General features: G+C 35.9%; 1 protein-coding gene across 1 annotated transcript in view; it reads left to right on the top strand.

Annotated features, from left to right (window-relative positions):
• The first annotated feature begins 17,894 nt into the window (after positions 1-17,894).
• Positions 17,895-22,543, top strand: part of FCRL4 (Fc receptor like 4) — a 45,194-nt gene continuing 40,545 nt past the window's right edge. Inside the window, exons 1-2 of the mRNA XM_032260722.1 lie at positions 17,895-18,171; positions 21,526-21,546. Of these exons, the coding sequence (XP_032116613.1) occupies positions 18,090-18,171; positions 21,526-21,546 (103 nt within the window). The 5' untranslated portion in view covers positions 17,895-18,089. The remainder of the gene's footprint in view (positions 18,172-21,525; positions 21,547-22,543) is intronic.

The raw sequence follows: 22,543 nt of genomic DNA, 5'->3' as shown, positions 1-22,543 counted from the left end.
TATCTCCGTCTTCTATGTAATACACTCCGCTGTAGCTCAGCCATTGTGGAAAGCAGTTTTGTGATTTCCCAAAGAACTTAAAATGGAATTACCATTTGAACAAGCAATCCCATTACTATGTATATACCCAAAGGAATATAAATCATTCTACCAGAAAGACACATACGCATGTATGTTCACTGCACTACTATTCACAATTACAAAGATGTGGAATCAACCTAAATGCCCATCAACAGTAGACTGGATAAAAATAAAAATGTGGTACATATTACCATGGAATATTATGCACCCATAAGAGAGAATGAGATGATGTTCTTTACAGCAACATGGTTGGAGCTGGAGGCCATTATTGTAAGTAAACTAACACAGGAACAGAGAGCCAAATACTACCAGTTCTCATTTATAAGTGGGAGCTAAATTTTGAGTACATATTGACGCAAAGAAGGAAACAACAGACATCAGGGCCCACTTGAGGGTAGAGGGTGGGAGGAGGCTGAGGATCCAAAAAGTACCTGTTGGGTACTATGCTTATCACCTGAGTGACAAAATAATCTGTATGACAAACCCCTGAGACATGCAATTTACCTATGTAGCAGACCTGTGCATGTACCCCAGAACCTGAAATAAAATTTTAAAAATATATTAAACTAAAAAAATTAAAAAAACAAAATATATCCTGGTTTTTACTGGAGATAATTAATGATAACATTACTGTTATAGCTGATGAATGAATTCAGTAAAGTTACAGGCTACAAACTTAACATAAAATATTAGAAAAGTAGCATTGCTATATGCCAACAGCAAACAATCTGAAAAAGAAATCAAGAAAGAAATTAAATTTATAATAGCTACAAAGAATACAAAATATGTAAGAATCAATTTATCAAATAAGTAAAAGATCTATACAAAGAAAACTAAAAAATACTGATGAATAAAACTGAAAAGGACACAAGTAATAAAGTTTCATGTTCACAAATTGGAAGAATTAATATTATAGAATGACAATACTGCCCCAAAACAATTTACAGATTTAATGAAACCCCTATAAAAACTATGACATTCTTCACACAAATTTTAAAAAGTTTTACAATTTATGTAGAAGCATAAAAGAACCTAAACAGCTAAAGCAATCCCAAGAAGAAAGAACAAAGCTGGAAGAATCACACTGTACAACTTCAAAGTTTATGACAAAGCTATGGTAACCAAATTAGCACAGTAGTGGCATAAAAATAGACACAGATCAATGGAGTAGAACAGAATATTCACTTATATATCCACAAATTTACAGCCAATTTATCTTCAACAAAGGTGCCAAAAACATACAATGGGAAAAGGACAATCTCATTAGTAAATGGTGCTGGGAAATTTGGTTAACTATATACAAAAGAATAAACCTTAGATCAATATCTCTTACCATCCACACACAAAAATGAATTAAAGGCTGAATTCTGAGACCTAAAACTGTGAAACTACTAGAAAAAAACATTGGGGAAATGCTCCAGGACATTGGTCTCGGCAAAGATTATCTGTGTAAAACCTCACAAGCACAAGCAATCAAAGCAAAAAATAGACAAATGAGATTCCATGAAGCTAAAAAGCTTCTGCACAGCAAAGGAAACAATCAACAAATGAAAGAAGACACACTCTATAGAATGTTAAAAGAATATTTGCAAACTACCAATCTGACAAGAGATTAATATCCAGAGGTTATACGGAGCTCAAACAACTCAATAGCAAAAAAAACCCAACAACAAATAATTTAATTAAAAAATGAGCAAAAGACCTGAATAGACATTTCTCAAAAGAAGACATACAAAGCCAACATATACATGAAAAAAATGCTCAACATTACTAATCATCAGGAAAATGCAAATCAAAACTAATGTGAGGTACTATCTTAATCTAGATAAAGTTGCTTTTATCAAACAGGCAATAACAGGTGCTGGCAATGATGTGAAGAAAGGGGAACCCTCATACACTGTTGGTAGGAATGTAAATTAGTAAAACCACAATGGAGGACAGTATGGAGGTTCCTCAAAACACTAAAAAAGAACTGCTTTATCATCCAGCAATCCCACTACTGCATATTCCAAAAGAAAGGAAATAAATATATTGAAAGGATACCAATACTCCCATGTTTATCACAGTACTATGAATAACAGCCAAGACATATAATCAACCTAAGGGCCTCTTTAAAATAAGAACATGGAGTCACAAAGAAAAAGAGCACTCACATAAAGGATTTCTCAGCACAGCAAATTTACTTCTGCAGAAGGGTGCTGCTTGTTTTCTGATCACTGCAAGAGAGCACACCAAATAAAGGAGGGAAGGGGTTTTTATTCCTAATGCAGTCAGTCCCTGCTACTGTGTCTGGTCCCCATTGGCTGGGGTCATACTGCACAATCCAAACTGATTCAGATTGGCTACTTCAAATGAAGCAGGGGTAGGGGCTACAGCTGTGGGAAGAGCAGTTTGGGAACTAAGGGTGCCAAATAAGGAACAGATGTGGGTTATGTAGTTTACAGATTGGGAATGGATGTGGATTACAGATTGGGAATGGATATGGGTTACCAATTGGGAATGGATGTGGGTTACTGATTGGGAATGGATATGGATTACAGATTGGGACGGGCTGGAAGGTTACAGATTAGGAATGGCTGGAAGGCTTGTTTACCATAACTAGCATCAAGGAGGCAAGGAAGCTAAGCCTTGAAAATAGGGGACAAGAAGAACCTTTGAAGAGGAATTCAGTTTCCAATAGTTCCCATCAATGAATGAATGAACAGAGAAAATGTGGTACATATACACAATTGAATATTATTCAGCCATAAGAAAGAATGAAATCCTGTCATTTGCACCAATATGGATGGAAGTGAAGGTCATATCAAGTGAAATAAGCCAGGCACAGAAAAATACTTATTGCATGTTCTCACTCATATGTGAGAGCTAAAAAAGTGGATCTCATGAAGAGAGAGAGTAGAATGACAGTTACCACAACTGTAAAGGGAAGGAGAGAGAGAGGTATAAAGAGAAGTTGGTTAACGTGTACAAAAATACAGTTAGCTAGAAAGAATAAATTCCGGTATTCAACAGCAAAGTAGGAAAATTTTAGTTAAAATAAATAATAAATTATATATTTTAAAATAAAATAATGTATAATTTAATCTATCCAGAAGAAATATGTTCCCAACATGAAGCAAGATAAATGTTTGAGGTGATGGATATCTCAGTCACAGTAATTTGATTATTACACAGTCTATACATGTATTAAATATTACATGTACCCCCCAAAATGTACAACTATGATATATTAATTAAAAACATTAAAAATATTTTCTGTGTTTTCTAGAAATATTATATTTTTACTTTTACACTTAAATCTATAATCCACTTAGAGTGATTTTTTTTCATGTTGTGTATAGTGTGAGAAAAAAATGTTGATTTGTTTTTGTTATAAGTACCCAGTCATTCCAGACTATTTACAGAATAAACCTTATTTTGCCTCTTGTTAATTGGGGTTATTTATCATTTTAGTAAGTGGTCACAGTAGTTGTTTTTGGTGATAGTCACTCTGGCGCAATCACCACAGGGGATACAGAAGAGGCAAAGGAAAAAACAAGTTTGTTATACTCAAGGTCCTAGAGGAACAGAATCACTGCACGCTCAGAGGGAGTGATGTGGAAAGGAGCACCAAGGAAAAAGGCTCAGCCAAGCAAGTGGGGAGCAGAGAGCAAGCAAAGACCAGAGGGTAAGTACCATTTACTGGGGCTTAGATTGAGATACACAAGAAAAAAGATACACAAAAAGAATTTTACTGGTATATTGAAATGTTACTAGGTTATGGTCAGAGATGTTGGAAAAGGAAACTTGTGGCAGGGGCCAATCTTACCCCACTGGTGCGCCAGACTGCCTGGGTGGGTTGCTCTCAGTCTGTTTGTGGGATTGTTGAGGAAGTAAGAAAATACACAAGTTTTAAAATTTACAATACAATATAACTTTGTCAGATACATGGCTACCAAGTATTTTCTGCCAGTTTGTCACTTTCCTTTACATTTTCTTAACTGCAATTTGTAATTCTAAATTTTTTCATTTGATGAAATTTACCATTTTTTTTCTTATAGTTCATGCTGTAGGTATCCTGTTTAAAACGATTTCTCTAACCAAATATCATAAAGATTCTCTTATACATTTTCTTCTAGATATCTAATATTTTTAGCTCTTGTGTTTAGATATGTAAGGCATCCTAAGTTAATTTTTATCACGGCATGAGGTCAGGATTGATGTCAGTTGTTTCCACACAAATATCCAATGATCTTAGCACTCTGTTTTGAAGACCTCTTTCTTTTTTCTTTTTCTTTTTTTTTTTTTAACCTTTGAATTACCTTTTCATTGTTGTCAACAACCAATTTTCTATATAAGTGTGGGTCTACTTTTGGACTACTCTGTTCCATTTATCTTATTTTGGAATTGATGGTAAGAATATATCCTTATACAAAAAAACCACACTTAACTTGATTACTATTACTTTATAGTAAGGCTTGAAATCAGTTACTGTAAGCCCATCAAATTTCTTCCTTGATTTTTCAAAACCATTTTGGTTAATCAAGGTTTTTGCCTTTCTGTATACATTTTTACATTGGCTTTCTGATTTATTCAAAAAAGAATTTCAGTGAGGATTGCATTGAATCTCTAGACCATTTGGGGAGAATTATTACCTTAACGACATTGAGACTTTCAATCCATTAACTTTATATAACTTTTCATTTTATTAGGTCATTAATTTTCTTTTTAAATATCTATTATTAAATCTATTCTTAATTATTTCATATTGTATGGTATTATAAGTGGAGATAAAGTTTTTTGATAAGAAATTTAAGCTCTTAATAGATACGATTTATGGTGTATACGTGTGTGTGTGTGTGTGTGTGTGTAAATTTTGGTAAGCTGTATTTTTAAAGGAATTTGTCCATTTCATCTAGTTGTCAAATTTGCTAGCATAAAATTTTATATAGTACTTTTATCCTTTTAATGTCTGAAGTATCTAAAGTGCTCTTTTTAATACTAATATTGCTGATGTATGTGTTCTTTTTTCTTCGTGATCTCTTTAGTTTTCAATTTTGTTGATCTTTTCAAAGAACCACACTTTGTCTGTTAATTGACTCTATTTTTTTGTTTTTTAATATTGTTTCTTTCTGCTCTTATTACCACCTCACTCCTCCTTATTTTGTGTGTGGTAGACAGAATTCTAAGACAGCTTCCAAGATTCTTGCCTGTAACTACCCACATCCTTGTATTATTTCCTCCCCTTGAGGATGATCAAGACTAGTGATTATGACAGAACATCACTCTCACGATTAGGTTGCTAATTGTTTGTCTTTGAGTTACTCAAAAGGGAAATTATCCTAGGCTACCTAATCAGGTAAGCCATTAAAATGAGGTGAAAGGATCCAAAAGAAAACATCAAAGAAAGAAAACTATACAAAAAACATGGTTTTCTTTGGGATTCGGAGGGATTTTCCTACTAGCCTCAAAGAAGAAACAAACTGCCATGTTGTGAGCTGCTTAGGAAAATTAGCAGCCTCTAAGAGCTGAGAGTGGTTCCCAGTCAACAGGTAGCAAGAGAAAGAGGATATATCATACAACTGAAATAAAATGAAGTTGGAAGTGGATCTTTCCCTAGTTAATCCTCCATATGAGGAAACAGACAGCTGACACCTTGATTTCAGCCTTGCAAGAGCTTGAGCAAAGGCCCCCGTTGAAAGTGTTCCAGACTTTCGACCCTGGGCATTGTGAGATAATGAATGTATGCTGTTTTAATTTTATGGTAATTTGTTACACAACAATAGAAAATGAATGCATTGTGTCTTCTCTGCTCCTATTTTTCTTGCTTCCTTTTTTGTTATTTTTAATTGACAATAATAATTATACATAATTATGGGATACAATGTGATGTTTTGATACATGCATACATGGTGTAGTGATCAAATCAGAGTAATTAGCATATCCATCACCTCGAACATCTACAATTTCTTTGTGATGAGAACATTCAAAATTCTGTCTTATTGCTATTTTGAAATACACTACACATCATTCTTAACAATAGTAACCCCACTGTGCAATAGAACACCAGAAATTATTTCTCCCATATAACTGACCAACATCTCCCTTTTCCCTTTCTCCCCCGAACCCTGGCCTCTGTTAACCACCATTCTACTCTACTTGCATGAGTTCAACTTTTTTACATGCCACATGTAAGTGAAATCATATGTTATTTGTTTCTCTGTGCCTGGTTTATTTAACAACATCATGTCCTCTAGGTGCATCCATGTTGTCAAAAATGGCAGGAATTCATTTATTTTAATGGCCAAATATTATTCAATTGTGTATCTATCCATTTGTCTATTGATAAACATTTAGGTTAATTTCCATATCTTGGCTATTGTGAATAATGATGCAACGAATGTGGAAGTGCAGACATCTCTTCAACACACTGATTTCCTTTCCTTTGAATATATACCCAGGAGTGGGATTACTGGATCATGTGGCAGTTCTATTTGTAGTTTTTTTTTTTTTTTTTTTTTTTTTTTTTTGTAGTCAGCTATTTAATTAGGTTCTTAAGATATTTAGAACACCAATTTGTGAGGACACATTCCATTCATCAGGGCAAACACAGATCACAGGTAGCCCAGGAACTGAGGTTTGATTTTTGGTAAAATTTGTGAGTCCACAGCTTTCTGATCAATCTTGTGCTGCTCTGTAATCTCATATTTCTCTTTTTCTGTGTGGAAGATCTCACCTTCCTGATGTTTGAGCTTCCGCAGCTGCTTCTTCTTGAAGTAAGCATCAGTAAGATGTTTTGGGATTTTTACATCTCTGATATCAATTATGGTATCAAAATTTGAGGTGGCAATGACAAATTTCTGGTGTGTTCTTTGTAGAGGAACTCAACTGAGGACCAGAGGTCCAGTCACGAGTAACAAGCCATTAGCCAGCTGCTTCAGGAAAATTACCCTCTTGCCAGCGTCCGGTGAGGATGATCAGAATGATCCCAGGGGTAATGCTGGCTCCCAGTTTTCTCACATGCTGACTGAAGGGTTTTTTGCTCTGGTCAACAGCTTTCGAGGCACATCTTCAGTAAGATAATACGTAGGCATTTTGTGAAGTTTAACCACCCGGGTATCACCATTCCTGTCACCACCAACTGGTATTTTAACAGTTGCAAGAACCTCCTTTTTCCTTTCAACCTTGGATTTAGCAGCTGAGTAATTCCTCTTGTATATGGCCTTTCTGGAATACATGACAGATTGGGAATACCTGCCAATTCCTCTGACAAGGACAGGATTGCAGCTGCAGTGGGGCTCCCCCTTATTGGGCTTTTTAGCCTTGAGGTTATCCTTTTTCAGATTGCAACCAGCATCAGCCTTCTTGGCTTTGGGTTTCTTCTCCTTAGTATCCGGCTTCTCAACTTTTTCACCCACCATCTTACAAGATGAGAAATAGTTTTTTTTTGTTTTTGTTTTTTGTTTTTTGTTTTTTTTTTTTTTAAAACAGAGTTTCCCTGTCTTCACTCAGTCTGGAGTGCAATGCAGTGTCCATGATCTCAGCTCTCTCCAACCTCAGCCTCCCAGGTTCAAGTGATTCTCCAGCCTCAGCCTCTTGAATAGCTGGGATTACAGTCACCCTCCACCCCGCCTGGCTAATTTTTGTATTTTTAGTAGAGATGGGGTTTCACCATGTTGTCCAGGCTGGTCTCAAACTCCTGACCTCTGGTGATCCGCCCGCTGTGGCCTCCCAAAGTGCTGGGATTACAGGAATGAGCCACCGTCCCTGGCCTATTTGTAGTTTTTTGAGAAACCTTCATACTCTTTTCAATAGTGGCTATACTAATTTAGATTCTCATCAATAGTTCCTTTTTATTTGGATCCTTACCAGCATTTGTTATTTTTTGTCCTTTTCATTACAGCTATTCTAACTGGAGTGATGTGATATCTCATTGTGGTTTGGGCTTGCATTTCTCTGATAATTGGTGATGTTGAGAATTTTTTCATATACTGGTTGGTCATGTGCATGTCTTCTTTTGAGAAATGTGTATTCAGATTTTTGTCCATTTTTAATCAGATTGTTTCTGTTTATTTGGTTTTTGCTACTGAGTTGTTTGAGTTCCTTGTATATCCTGTATATTAATCATTTGGCAGATTCATAATTTGTCTCTTTGTTCTGTTGAGTGTTTCCTTTGATGTGCAGAAACTTTTTAGTTTGATGAAATCCCATTTGTCTATTTTTGCTTTTGTGGCCTATGCTTTTAATGCCTCATTCACGAAATTTTTGCCTAGACATGTCCTGAAGTGTTTTCCCTTTGTTTGTTTGTTTGTTTTTTCCAGTAGTTTTAGAGTTTCAGGCCTTACATTTAAGTGTTTAATCATTTTGAGATTTTTTTTTATATGGTGAGAGATAGGTGTCTAGTTTTATTCTTCTGCATATAAGCATTAAAAGCTATCAGTTGGCCGGGCGCGGTGGCTCATGCCTGTAATCCCGGCACTTTGGGAGGCCGAGGCGGGTGCATCACAAGGTCAAGAGATCAAGGCCATCCTAGCCAAAATGGTGAAAGCCGGTCTCTACTAAAAATACAAAAATTCACTGGGCGTGGTGGCATGCTCCTGTAGTCCCAGCTACTCAGGAGGCTGAGGCAAGAGAATTGCTTGAACCCGGGAGGCGGAGGTTGCAGTGAGCCGAGATCGCGCCACTGCACTCCAGCCTGGCGACAGAGCAAGACTCTGTCTCAAAAAAAAAAAAAAAGAAAGAAAAAAAAGCTATCGGTTTTCCTCCATGCTCATTTAGCTGTGTCTCACAAATATTGTCCTCGTTGATATGGTTAGATTTAGGCCTTCCATCTCATTTTTGTTTCTTGTTTTCGTCTGATTTTTATTTCTTTATTTTCCCTTCCAACACTATTCTAGATTATTTGTACATTTTTTAATATTTCATTCAGTGCCAAATAATTTTTAATACTCATTTTTTCTTCAACACATTGTTGTTTTAAAATACGTTGTTGATTCTCAAGTATTTGAGATTTTCCTAAATATCTTATTGGTGCTGACTTATAATTTAATGACTTTGTGATTGGAGAACATAATATTATTTCAATCCTTTCAGAATTATCAGCACTTGTTTTCTGGCCTGGCATATGGTCTCTGTCTTGGTGACACATAATGTGCACTTGAAAATAATGCATATTCTACAGTTTCGGAATAGAGTCTTTTATAAATATCAATTAATTAAGTCAAGAAAGTTGAGAGTGTTGTTCAAATTTTTTGTGCTTTTATCTCATTTTATCAATGGCTGAGAAAGGAATGTTAAAAATTTTTTACCATGATTGTGGAATTATTCTATTTCTCCTTTTATACCACAAATTTTTGCTTCATATATTTTGAGACTCTAGTAAGAAATGTACATACATTAATAATATCTTCCTGAAATTGTCCTTTTCATATTAAAATACCTTATTTATGTTTAATAATATTGTTTGTCTTAAAGATTATTAATTGAATAGTAATGTAACCTCTTCAGTTAGCTTATGTTTACTGTTTAAATAATATATCTTTTTCCATCTTTTTACTTTCAACCTATTTGTGTCTTTAATTTTCAAGTGAGCTTCTTGTAAGCAGCATATACTTTGGTCTTACTTTTTAAAATCTATTTTGATAATCTCTTCCTTCAGTTAAAATTCTTATACTGTTAATAGTTAAGGTAATTATTAATATGGTTGAATTAAAAAAATTAATTTTCCATTTGCGCCACTGTTTTTTGCCCATTTGTTTTTCTTTTTCTCTTTTGGATTATTTGAATATTTTTAGTATTCCATCTTAATGTATCTATTTTCTTTTTAGAAATACATTCTTGTATTGTTGAAAAGGTTGATCTAGAGGTTACAATATACATTCTTAACCTTTCATGGCCTACTTAAAACTGATTCTCTCTCCACAGAAAATGTAGAATCTTGAAATCAATAGGTATATTTATATGTCTACCCCTTCAATCATTTATCAGGTGGTTGTCCTAGCCTTTCCTTTATATCCCATAAATGTCCAGTCATTTATAGGATGAATATATAGGCATTATATCAATGTATATTTTTAAAATCCCACAAAAAATTGTGGGATTTATTAAATACTTATATTTTAGATAACTTTAACAGAAAAATGCAGTCTTTTACATTTTTCCCCAGATATTTGCATCTACAATGTTCTTAATTTTTTTTCTGATAATCCCCATTATTTCTAGTTTTATTTCCCTTTAGCCTAAGATGCTCTCCTCCTCCTCCTCCTCCTCCTTCTTCTTCTTCCTCCTCTTCTTCTTTTTCTTCTTCTTCTTCCTCTTCTTCTTTCTTCTTCTTCTTCTTCTTCTCCTTTCTTCTTCTTTTTTATTCTTCTTCTTCTTTCTTCTTCTTCTTTTTTTGACAGAGTTTCACTCTCGTTGCCCAGGCTGAAGTGCAGTGGTACAGTCTCGGTTCACAGCAACCTCCATCTTCCAGGTTTGAGCAATTCTCCTGCCTCAGCGTCCTGAGTAGCTGGGATTACAGGCACATGCCACCACAACCAGAACATTTTTTATTTTTAGTAGAGACAGGTTACACCATGTTGGCCAGGCTGGTCTTGAACAGGGACTTCTTTAGAATCTCTTGCAATGTTTTCTGACAATTAGTCTCTACATTTTGCTTTGCTTAAATTTTTTAAAAGAAACTGCATTCATTTTTGAAGGATATTTTTATTCAATATAAAAACTAAGTTTGATCATTGTTTTCCCTTTCTGTAAAAATTTTCTCCTTACTTTAAGAATGTTCCACTGTCTTCTTGTGCCTATGGTTTCTGAGAGAAGTTTCTAGTCGTCCGAATTACTCTTTTATAAATACTGTAGCATTTTTCTCTGTCTACAATCAAGATTTTATCTTTATCTTTGATATTTAGTAGTCTGATATTATCTTTTTTGGCATGGTTTTCTTTGAATTTATCCTGTGTATAATTCACTGAACTTCTCAAACCTGTAAATGTACGTTTTTCATCAAATCTGAGGAGATTTCAGCTGCATTTTCTTTAAATATTATTTTATGTTCAATTTCTTTTCTTTTCTACTGGGATTCCAAATATATGTGTGTTATAGTTTTTGATATATTTGATATTGTCCCACATGTCCCTAGTTTCTGTTTATTTTTTCAAACTTTCTTCCTATATTTTAGATGAATAATTTAATTGATATAGTTTTAATTTTATTGATTCTTTCCTTTATCCTATTCATTCTGCTGTAAGTCCATTCAGTAAATTTTTAAAATATAGACTTATTTCAAACATTTCTATTTGGTTCTCTATTTATATATCTTTTCATTCATTTTACATATATATTTTTAAATCTCATTGAGTATAGTTATTGTGGCTACTAAAAAAATTCTCATCAAACAATTCCAATGTCAAATGAATTTGAAGCTGACATCTACTGATTATCTTTATTCTAGAAAATTGAATTCATTTTCCTGCTTCTTTGTATGTTGAGTACTTTTGGATTTTATCTTGGACATTTAATGTTGTGTTGTATAGATTCTGTGTTCTGTGACATCCATCATGCTGTTTTTGTTTTTGATTTTTTGTCTTAGCAGGCATTTAGCCCAGTTGGGGGGTTGTGTATGCTCTGCCTTTCCTTCTGTAGTTGGTGGTTTAAATCTTAATTCAATTATTTAGCTCCTTGTTGTACTGCTTCGAGACAGTCCTGTGCTTATATTGGCTCAGGTGTCAGCCTGAACTTGTGTATTTAAACACACAGAAAATTAAGGGACTTCCTTCTCTGTCTCTCTCCTCTCCAGAATTCTCCCTTCATTTCTAATAACTGCTATTAATCAGACTTCCTTTTTAGATCGTCTGGCCAGAAAGACAGTGAGCTATCAAAATTTTACCCACCTACAATATGCCTCCTCTGCTACAAAAAATAAATCCACAAATCAAATCTACAATAAAAATGGAAAACTTTTGCCAGTCACTGCTCCAACTTTCATCTTCCCACTACACCCTGGCTGCTCTTTTACTCTTTGAAATTCTCTGGTAGTCATTTTCTGTATTTTATGTAGCATATAATTGTTACCAGCTAGATGGCTTGTCTGTAGGGAATTTACAATATTATTCCAGAAGTTAATTTCCAGCTTAAGTAATAAATGGACATATTTGTATTCATTGTTCACTAAGATGTGCATTATTCAGGATGTATCTACATATGCGTATATATGCATTTTATGTACTTGGACTGTAATTGTATTAAATGCTTGTTTATTTTACATATTCAAACCCTTTTCATGCTTTAAAAATGTTCTTCTAAGACATGAATTTAATAGCTTTGTAATACTGCATTATATATATGTACTATAATTTACCATTCTTCTGGATATTTTTGTTTTTCTACCTTCATAAAAATTTTGAGAGAAAATCTTTTTCTCCCTGGTGACTTCCTCCGAATAAACTTTTATTGGGGAAAGGAGTATAAGGAACTTGGCATCTCATAATCCAGAAAGTTTTTACATTGTATGCTACCAGCAGGAAATAGTTTATGAGTTCCAACACTGGATGTTGTAACTTCTTTATTGTTTTTGCAAAAATGATAACAGAAATTATATATTATTGTTTAAATTTTAATTTATTTGGTTATTAGTGAAGTAGAATATAATTTTTTGTGTTTGGGAGGATGTACTTTTTTAAATCAATAGTCCATTTAAGGTAAATTTTTTTCACATTTTCAACAAATTAAGATACTCTTTTCCTAATAAATTATGTGAGTTTTTTAAAATGAACTAAGGATATTAATCCTTTATTAATTATGTTTGATGTAGCTATCCATGGTATGTCTTTTGCCTTTTACTTCTGTTTATGGTATTTTTAGCATGCCAAAGTTATCTAATAGATTATGAACATGTGCTAATTTATTGAAACGTCTCTAAATATGGAACCAAGATTTCATCTGAGTTTGAGATTAAGAGAAGAAATTATCACAAGTAATATGGAAGACAAGTCACTTCTCCAATTGCAGTCTTTAAATTGTAGTGTAGTGTAGTGTCTTGATGGTCATGACCTCCTAAAATTAGGTCCAGGAGAGAGAGAATAAGAAATGGGAATTGCTAACAGAAAAAGACCATTTCAGAATCATGGACTAAGGGTTACTCCCCAAGAGAACTATAACCCTTGGGCCACTCATTCTAGAGAGCAGCTTCATTTTTGCAAAAGTGAATATTGTGGTATATAGATTAAAGTATTATTTTTTTTCTGTGCTACACACTTACAGGAGAAAATTCTTAATATCCAAGACAAAAGCAGGGCCTTGCTGATGAATAAAGAGACATGTGTATCAAAAATATAGCTGACAAAAGGCTTGCATAATGGCTCATACCTATATATTTTTTTAAAAGAATGTAACTGACAATGCTGACAATGTAGGAGCCTCTTACACGTCCCTTTGATGCCTCAGTTTCCTCTGCCTACTCTGCTTTTTGTAGATAAAATTATATTTACAAACTCTTCTCTTCCTGACAATTATAAATTCTTCTCTTTCCCTTCCTTGGATTGAAGAAAGTTGAATGAACTTATCTACACAAACTACTCTTAAAATGGATCTTTATACTCTTTCCTGTCGATGGGCAATTACTGTGATTTTGCTTTAGCAGCTACTGTTTCTTCAGCCCTTCCACTAGGATAGGGCTGCTTTACATACAGTGTGCTGAGTCAAATAAGGACAGAAGGAAGTAGTCACAAAAAGAGGAAACAGTGGTTAGTGGGTTCTTGAGAAAGTTCTCCAAAGGTTACAAAGTGAAAATATTAAAAAATTAGCAGGTTTATGCTAATCTCTGCTTTCTCCTTTTTGGCAGCTCCACGCAGAAGAAAAAATAATCTGTGACTTCTGTGCCTTCTTCATGATCTCCAGGCAAGGCTGGGTTTTTGACCAGTGCACAGGAGACTCATCAATATCTGTCTAAGCCCCTTCTTTTTAATGGCGGCAAGAGTGTGGTCTTCTATCACCTCGGGCCAAGAAAGTGCAATAGTTACATTTATCTCCACTCCAGTCACCGGCTTTCCATTTTGTATGAGCAGGTCCTGCCCTAAAAAGTAAACATGTCTGCTGAGAAATGCCAATGAGAGAGGGAGAAGAGATCTTCAAAGGGAAGGGCAGATTTTGTAAGTGGTTGCTGGTGGACCGAAGTCTGTGCTATAAATCTTCTTAGGGTGCAGTAGTTGATTTAACTCCATTGAGATGGACCCTAAAAACAAATATGAACATAAGGAATTTTACAGATAAACCCATGTTCCATGTCTAGAATAGAGCAATATCATTATGATCATTATCTGTTTTCAATATCCAACACTGCCATTTAGTTTCAGCTTCAGTTTCACCAGATCCTTCAAATTTTCTTCATACAATCTCTTTTTGTCCTTCAGTACCTGATGGAAAGAAAGACCTCCAATGCTAACATGGAAAAGAGAAGAGCCTTGTTCTCCAAGCAGGTTTAAATCTACTGAGAGTGGAAATTGCTCTTTTATTTATAAATACTGATAGGACCCTTTTGGTAGCAGGAAACATGGACCAATTACGCAATCTTAAGTAAAAATGGGAATTTATTGTAAAGGAAAATGGATAGCTGTTAGAATGCTAAGCAGGAAGGTCATAAACAAATTGGAATCAGGAAGTGGGAGATTGTTGGAATCCTTGGGAATACCTTGACCCTGCAATCAGACAGACTTCTCTACTTGCCATCTGTGTCCTCGGACAAAGTGCTCAACTTCCCTACGCATCAGCTTCCTCATCTGTAAAACAAGAACAATACTTACCTTTAAAGATTTTTGTGAGGATTGAATGAGTTAACACAGGTAAACAGCTTGAGCCTATGTCTAAAATTTACTAATCATTCAAATACTAGTTACTGTTGCTGGTTGTTTTATACTATCTGCCCACATATGTTGATTTCTATTTTGTTTCTTTTAAAGAATTTGCCACTCTCTGAAATTGTCTTACTTACTTAATTGCTTATTTGTAAAGCACGGGATTTCTCCTCTAGTATTTAAGGTTTATCACACCCTCAGTAGAGGGAAGGCAGTCAGTGTTCTGCCATGTGTCCCTTTTGCTGGAGCAGAGAACTTTCAGCCTGTTTCTGACTCAGTCCTCTGAGTACCTCTGCTCTGAAAGCTGTAACTCTCTCTCATTCCCAGGGCTCTTTCTATCTCCATAGCTAAAAGCCAGATTTCCTAGCCCGTGGAAGGGAGCCCATTGATTCAGCTCATCTGTAGGGCAGAATCGATCAAGATTCATTTAGTTTCAAGCCAGACTGAGTAGATGACCAGTACTACTGATACTACTTGAAGTTCTGCCCCCTTTGAGGAATTTCCTTCATCACTTTCTTTCAAGAACAATACTAATTGCGGTTACAATGATACAACAGTCCACTTCCAGTTTTGCTAACGTATTAGACAAAATCATCCGTGAAACAAGCCCTGGTTTTCCTTCTGTAGTTATCTAGTTAAAAGGAATTCCATAAGAAGCTATAGATGTGAACTGCAGGAGAGGAGGGAATACAGTAAAAGTTGGTACCTTAGCAGTCTAAGCCACCTGCTCATAGAACTTACTTTAGTCTGGTTAAACTTAGTCATACACACACACACACACACACACACACACACATATTATATATACAAGCATATATCTTTTTAAGGATGGATTGCTGTTGTATGTGTATAATCTTGTGGCTAGATAAAACCCCACTCATGATAAGCAGTTCAGATTGCATGGTCATTTGATGTCCTATGTTATGTATTAAGTTTTTAGTAAGGTCTAGGCAAACTAGATGCTATCTCCTAAAAGAATATTTATCTCCATAAGACAGTATAACTTTTCTCTCAAATCCTAGAATCCTGTGCTTTAATTTTCCTTTTCTGGCTTAGAAGCACCATACAACATCCATATTTGCTACAGTCATTTCAGGCTTGATTGGATCTAGCGCATCACAAGTCTCAAGTGGTCAAACAGCTTTCAAAGCAATCTGGAATGATTGCAAAGTTTTCTCTTGCCCTGAGCCTCACTCAAAACCAATAGTGTTATGGGCTCCTCAGCAAATGGGTAAGAGTGATGCACTTAAATGAGGATATATTGCATCCAAATTCCAAAGATATCCACCAGGTATTGTGCCTCTTTAGTAATAAGAAGGTGCAAGATGCCACAATCTGCTTTAACTTTTAAGACATTCTGACATGTGAATAACAGCATAATCTAACTTACAGGGGTTTCATGAGAAGAAAATGAATTACTTAGCCCAACATATGACATTAAGTCAGTGCTTAATAAGTATGAGCTATGATGATGATGATGACAATTATGTTTAGTATTACTACTATACTTGAAATTTATGCAAGACTGCATAGAGAAGGCCTTTTCGGATTTCCGAAAACTTCCCTTCCTCACCTTCCAGCTACAACATACTGCAATCAGCAGAGTCAAAAAAGAATAGAAATAACATCTGAGGTAGAGGTAATTGTATCTATAACTCTTTATAAAGTGGATATGAAATTTAAGAAGCCAGTTATATCTGTGCAAACAGTTGTTACGTGCTGAATCATTTTACATGTAGCAATATGTTCCAGTAAAACCTTAGACTGCTTTATGTTTTTTAACAAAAATATGACAGGAAGTGTCTTCACTCCATGATGACTGTATATGTTTGTGTGAACTTGTAGTGGGGGAGGGGCATGGAGAAGGGCCCCTGGAACAGTGACCTCCACCTCCAAGAAGATAAACAGGCCTTTGGGATTGAAGAACTTAACCCTCCTTAATTCTAGAAGAACTAGGTCTTTAGGAGCTTCTACGGGCTAAGCCCTCCCTAATAGACAACTAATATCTACTTTGGAAAAGAGAATAAATATCTTGAATTCAGCACTCAAAGGAAGTGGTGGATGGACCTGGAATGAGAATGAGAGGAAAAGAAAGAAAAAGATTTGGGTGAAGGAGGGAGGTAGTCATCTGCTCCTGAACAGTGTTCCTTAGCATCTCTCTGACACTTTCCAGGACCTGTGTATGTCACAGGAAGTCCCAGGGTCATTCAACCATAGAATCCACTACTGGGAAGACCATTTTGCATTCTTTACTGGTGGCTAAAGCAGGGATCCCCCCAGAGATATTTCTTACCAAGGAAGCTGCCTGGACACCTGTATGGTATTATTGTCACTCAGAGCACTGGCCACACACTCACCTGTGGAACTGTCATGGAAAAAACTTGGGATACTTGTAAAATCTATGGAGCACTAAGGATCCACTGGGTGAAAAAGAGATAGGCAGTATGTACTCTGGAAGTGGACTGGAGCAATTTAGTGCATGCCCAGTTCGAGACAAATAGACATCTACTTTTCACTTATTTATGTATCATATGCTGGGCACTATTTGAAGTGCTTTTGCCTCTTAACTCATTTAATAGTGAGGAAGAAGTTGGGATTTTTGCTCAAGGTGAGAGCCAATAGCCTTTAGAGCATAGGAGTGTGTTTGCAGGGTATAGGCAAAATAGAATCTATAAGGAACCACATGGTATATAGAAAGTGGCAGATAAGAAGTACTCTGTTGAAAGATGAGTTTTTAGATCCTAACAGGAAATAGAGGACATGCTATTCTCTATAAAGTCTTTCTACCCTCATTAAACTAGAAATTACATGAAGACAAGGATCATGTCACCTCTGTTCAACACTGCACAACCAGTGAAACACAGTGAATACTCAATAGATAATTGTTAAATGAGTGAATGAAGTCACCTAGACACAGAAGCTAAGGAGACTTGAGCCTTTCTAATAGGATAGCATGTCTTAAAGTCCCTGGATAGCTTCTTGTCTAGTTCAACCATAAGGTCACCCTGTATTTAGGAAGACTTAAAAAAAAAGAAAGCAACTTCATTTCCTTAGGACCCACAGCAGAGGAAATGCCAATTAGCTAATAGCAGTATCCTTGGCTTCCCTTTTTCAAATTCTCCAAATCTCCTAGGCAGTGCTCATGGGTGCCACTGTGGAGAGCATTTGTCCTCAGACCTGAATTGTATGGTCAATCTCCAGGATAAACTTCCTCTGGGTTTCCCAGAACAGGTCCCCATGTTGCTGTGGCCTTTGATGCTGGTTCTAGGTGAGTAGACACTATGAATTAGGACCTGGATGGGGGAAGGGGCTGAGCACTAAGCTCAGATGCTCATAAAAGCTTCTGTTGTGCTCTGCCCTAAAGCAGTCTCTAGCCTTAGAGGGAACTGGGCAAGCTTTTTTGGAATATAAGCCCCTGGCCTCCTAAATAAGAATTTAGGAGCACATCAAAACAAAAATGGTGATAATAGAAATGCTAATATTTATTGAGTGCTCGCTAGTAATTTATATGTGTTAATTCATTTTAATCTTTACACTAAATACTGCCACATAGGATTTGTATCAGAATTGAAGACTATATGGACATTCACTTTTATTATATTTAAAAAACACATCAAAATGCTGAATAAAAGAAATCATATGGGTTGGGCAGAGTGGCTCATGCCTGTAATCCTAGCACTTTGGAAGGCTGAGGTGGGCAGATCGCTTGAGCCCAAGAGTTTGAGACCAGCTTAGGCAGCATGGTGAAACCCCATCTCTACAAAAACAATTGTCTGGGTGTGGTGTTGTGTACCTGTAGTCCCAGCTACTTGGGAAGCTGACGTGGCAGGATCACCTAAACCTGGGAGGCTGAGGCTGCAGTGAGCTGGTATCATGCCACTGCACTCCAGTCTGGACAACAGACTGAGACTCTGTCTCTCAAAATAAAAACAAAAAAAAAACAAACAGGAAAAGAAATCATATGGTGACAACGGGTGTCAAAAGTATTGACATAAGTATTAAAAATCAGTATCCATTCCAAAAAGAAGTATTCTTAAGCCACAAGAATACTTACTTAACATGATAAAGAATATGTGTTCTAGATTGACAGGCAAGATTACACATTAAAAACAGGACTAAAATTGCCATTCAAATTGAAGCTAGAACCAAGATGACTGCAATCATCACAATTTGCAATAGTTTTTAAATCCTGGCCAACACACTAAATTAGTAGCAAAAATAGGCAGCAGACAAATAGGAAGCCAAGATTTTAAAAAGTATTATTTATTCTTTATTCATTTCCACAGCATTTACTTATCACCAGCTTGTTTGCTATTATTGCTATGTGCTATACAGCCCGTGCTCTTGATCATATCATCTATGTGGTATAGTTAGAAATGTATGAATATTCATAAATTGGGAAGATTCAAGATAAGTATCAAAAATTATGAAATCCAGGAATATTATGAATTACTACTTGGAGATTATAATGAAGAAATCATCTAAAATAGCAATAAAAGTGAAAACATGGGAATAGAGTTTTTTTAACCTAGAAAAGGAGATATATAAAATTGTACAAAGGAATCTTCAATGAATAAGGACATAGCATCAGTCTGGATAGGAGTAGTAAAGTAGAGATATTATAAAAAGATCAGTTCTCCCCAAGTGGATTTGTAGATGCTGTGTAATTTCAAACTACCTGTGGACTTTTCCATGAAACTCACTAAAATGTTCAAAAATATACCTAGAAAAATATATATCTCGGTAAGAATGCCAAAGGATAGATTCTTTTCTAAAAAAACAGAAATGTCGGAAATCTAATTTATACATTAAAAAATAGATTTCACATAAACATAGGTCAATGGAAAATAATAGAAACCCATAAATGTATCTAATTACATGTTACCTAATATACAAAAATAGGCATTATATAACAATAGATATTTTCAATTTGCTATAAATTTAAAAATAAAGTCTAGATAATTATAATTATATTTCTAATTATTAAAAACTAATGGAAAATAAAATTAAGGCTGTTTTTTAATATGGATTCCTAAACACTGAAGCAGTAGAGATTTTAAATCTGAAAGTTAAAAACTTAGGTATTATAATAATAACACAACTTTAATAGAAACTAATGTTGTATTAGGATATTTGTAGCAAGTAAGCCAAATAATTGAGATATGATAGAAGGAATTCATGTTCATTGGCCAGAAAAGCTTGAAAATATGATTGGGTAAATGGAAAAAGAGCAGAATTATAGAATACGCAAACACTCCCTGTAACTGCTGCTTACTGGCCTGCAGGCTTCGTAAAACCCATTGCTTATCCTCCAGACCTAGCAGAGTGCCCAGTAGTCAGTACTTGATACTGACAATACTATGTTTCACCTTCCCAACCCCCAGTCTGCACAAGGGTCAGAAGCTGTTTTGATGTAAGTAAGGAACATTCTGTCCCCAAATATTTACTTATTTGTTCTGATCAATTTGAGACCCTGATACAAGGAATCATATGAAGAAAGTCCCATAACTACCCTATAGCATGTGTACGCTCTGGTTCCTTGGCCATCCCTGAGCAAGGGATAAGGCTTTTGCTAGCCTATCTAACATTAGCGTCTCTTTCTCAGACTTTCTCAAACAGAGAGCATAGTTTAATAAAAGAGCATGATACTAAGCTTTAGAGACAATGAGGTTTATCCTATCTTTGTAACATTCTGTCTCTGTGATGAGGGGCAAAATAATCTGAGACTAATTTAATTATTTAAAACTTAAACAAGATGATAACAAGCCCTTGAATCCAATGATTTCATGAAAAGAGTGTAGCCTGGAGTTTGGTGCCCAAGGGAGGTTTATAATTCATGTCCATTTCCTTTCCCTGCCTTCTAATCACTGTCCCTGCTTTGTATTGTCCCACTGAGGTGTGTCTACTGACAGATTGCTCCATTGAGTTCAGCTTCTAACCTTGTCAACCTCCTCCTTGAAACCTTTCCATGACTCCTTATAGCTTTTATAATAAAATTACAGCCACTTACTGTGGCCCTGCATTCCTCTCTGATCTTATTTTCCGCAACACTCCCAATTCCTGAGCACCTATGTTTTTTCTCCATCTCTGTGCCCTTTGTGTCTTGATTACCCTCCCCACCACCTCTAGCCACACACAAAAGCTAACATCCACCTGCAGATTCACTCACAGTTATGTTCTCACTCACAGTTTTCCAAAGTATCATCTCCTTCAGATACCTTACAGGATCCATCCACCCTCTTCAACACATATACACACAAACACACACTCTACACTCTACAAACGCACATAGATCCTACACACTGGACTAGGTGACCCTTCTGCCCCCAAGATACCCCATGTGTATTTCTGTTATTGCACTTACACCCTGTGTTACAATTATATTACTTTACATAGTGTTTCTGTTTTTCCACCAGTCAACTTCTTGATGGCAGATACCATTTTTAAAGTCCAAGCACCATGCCTTAGTATATATGAACATTTGATGGATAATTATTAGATTTTTTAAAAATGAATTTTTTAATGGGAGAAGTAACATATGCATGAGGAAAAAAAGGGAATTATCTTCTTAAAGCCAAATAATCTTGGCTCTGTGCTCATCTCTGGCTCTTATATTTTGCAGCTCCTGTCAACGGACAGCTTGGTGAGTTCTCCTGTCTTTGGCTCTTCAGTGTCTCTAGATAAGAGTGTCTTTTCCTAATGAATAGAAGACATTTGTGACAGTTGCCTGAGATCTCTAATATCTCCTGTTTTCTTGCTGAGGTCAGCAGGGATTTCAAAGTGATGCTTGGTTTTTTGGCATCATCAAGGGCCAGGATAGTGCCTGGTCACCCTCCAACACTCCCTGGGTGAAGTGGTGAATGCACAAGCAGCTCCTGGCCTTTGCTAGGCTCTGCATTTACTGTTATTGCCAACAGACCCCACTTAGCCAGGAAGGACATCTTCAACTCCATGGCAATTGTGCTGGGCTCAAGTTAGGATCCTCTCCAATCAGCAAACCAAAAAAATCCCTCTGAAAACATCCCACTGTGCTGATGTCAGCAGGAATGCTGCATTCTCTACAGCTTTGGAGTAAAATCCTCCAGGAAATGTGTGGGGAACAGAAAATCCTACAATTGGGCCCTTAAAAAAAAGAAAGGCACAGAAAGGGGAGATAGGGGAGAAGACAAGTCATCAGCATCCCACATTCAATTAGTTCTGGCTCTTACTGCCATTCCTTCAACTAAGAGTGAATAATTGAGAATCTATGAATAGCAAGAACCCTCTACAACCCCTCTCCTTGTCCAAATCAGTGCCGCAGCTGTCACCTTGTCCTGACCACCCCTGGATGCCAGTGAGTGACTTGTCCCTTTCTTGCTCTGCCACAATTAGCTATGATGGGATTTTTCTGGGCATTTGAATCATCATCTACAAAATGAAGATGTTAAGTTGAGCTGCCAAGGTTTTTTCAGTGACAAATCTTAAGATAATATGATATAGTCTCTCAGGGTAAGTGCAACATTGTGATTTTAAAAATCACCTTTGGAGGTTCTTGTGAGTGTATGAACATGATGAAATGGCAGTGCAGTGGTGGTTTTCTCTGGGACCCCCTTCCATGTAAGGCTACCTAACTGTGATGTTTGATGGTGAATCCTGCCGGT

The sequence above is a fragment of the Sapajus apella genome, unplaced genomic scaffold, assembly GCF_009761245.1.
Source record: "Sapajus apella isolate SASKATOON/1434 unplaced genomic scaffold, GSC_monkey_1.0 scaffold119, whole genome shotgun sequence".
Lineage (NCBI taxonomy): Eukaryota > Metazoa > Chordata > Mammalia > Primates > Cebidae > Sapajus > Sapajus apella.
This window is presented reverse-complemented; position numbering and strand designations above follow the sequence as displayed.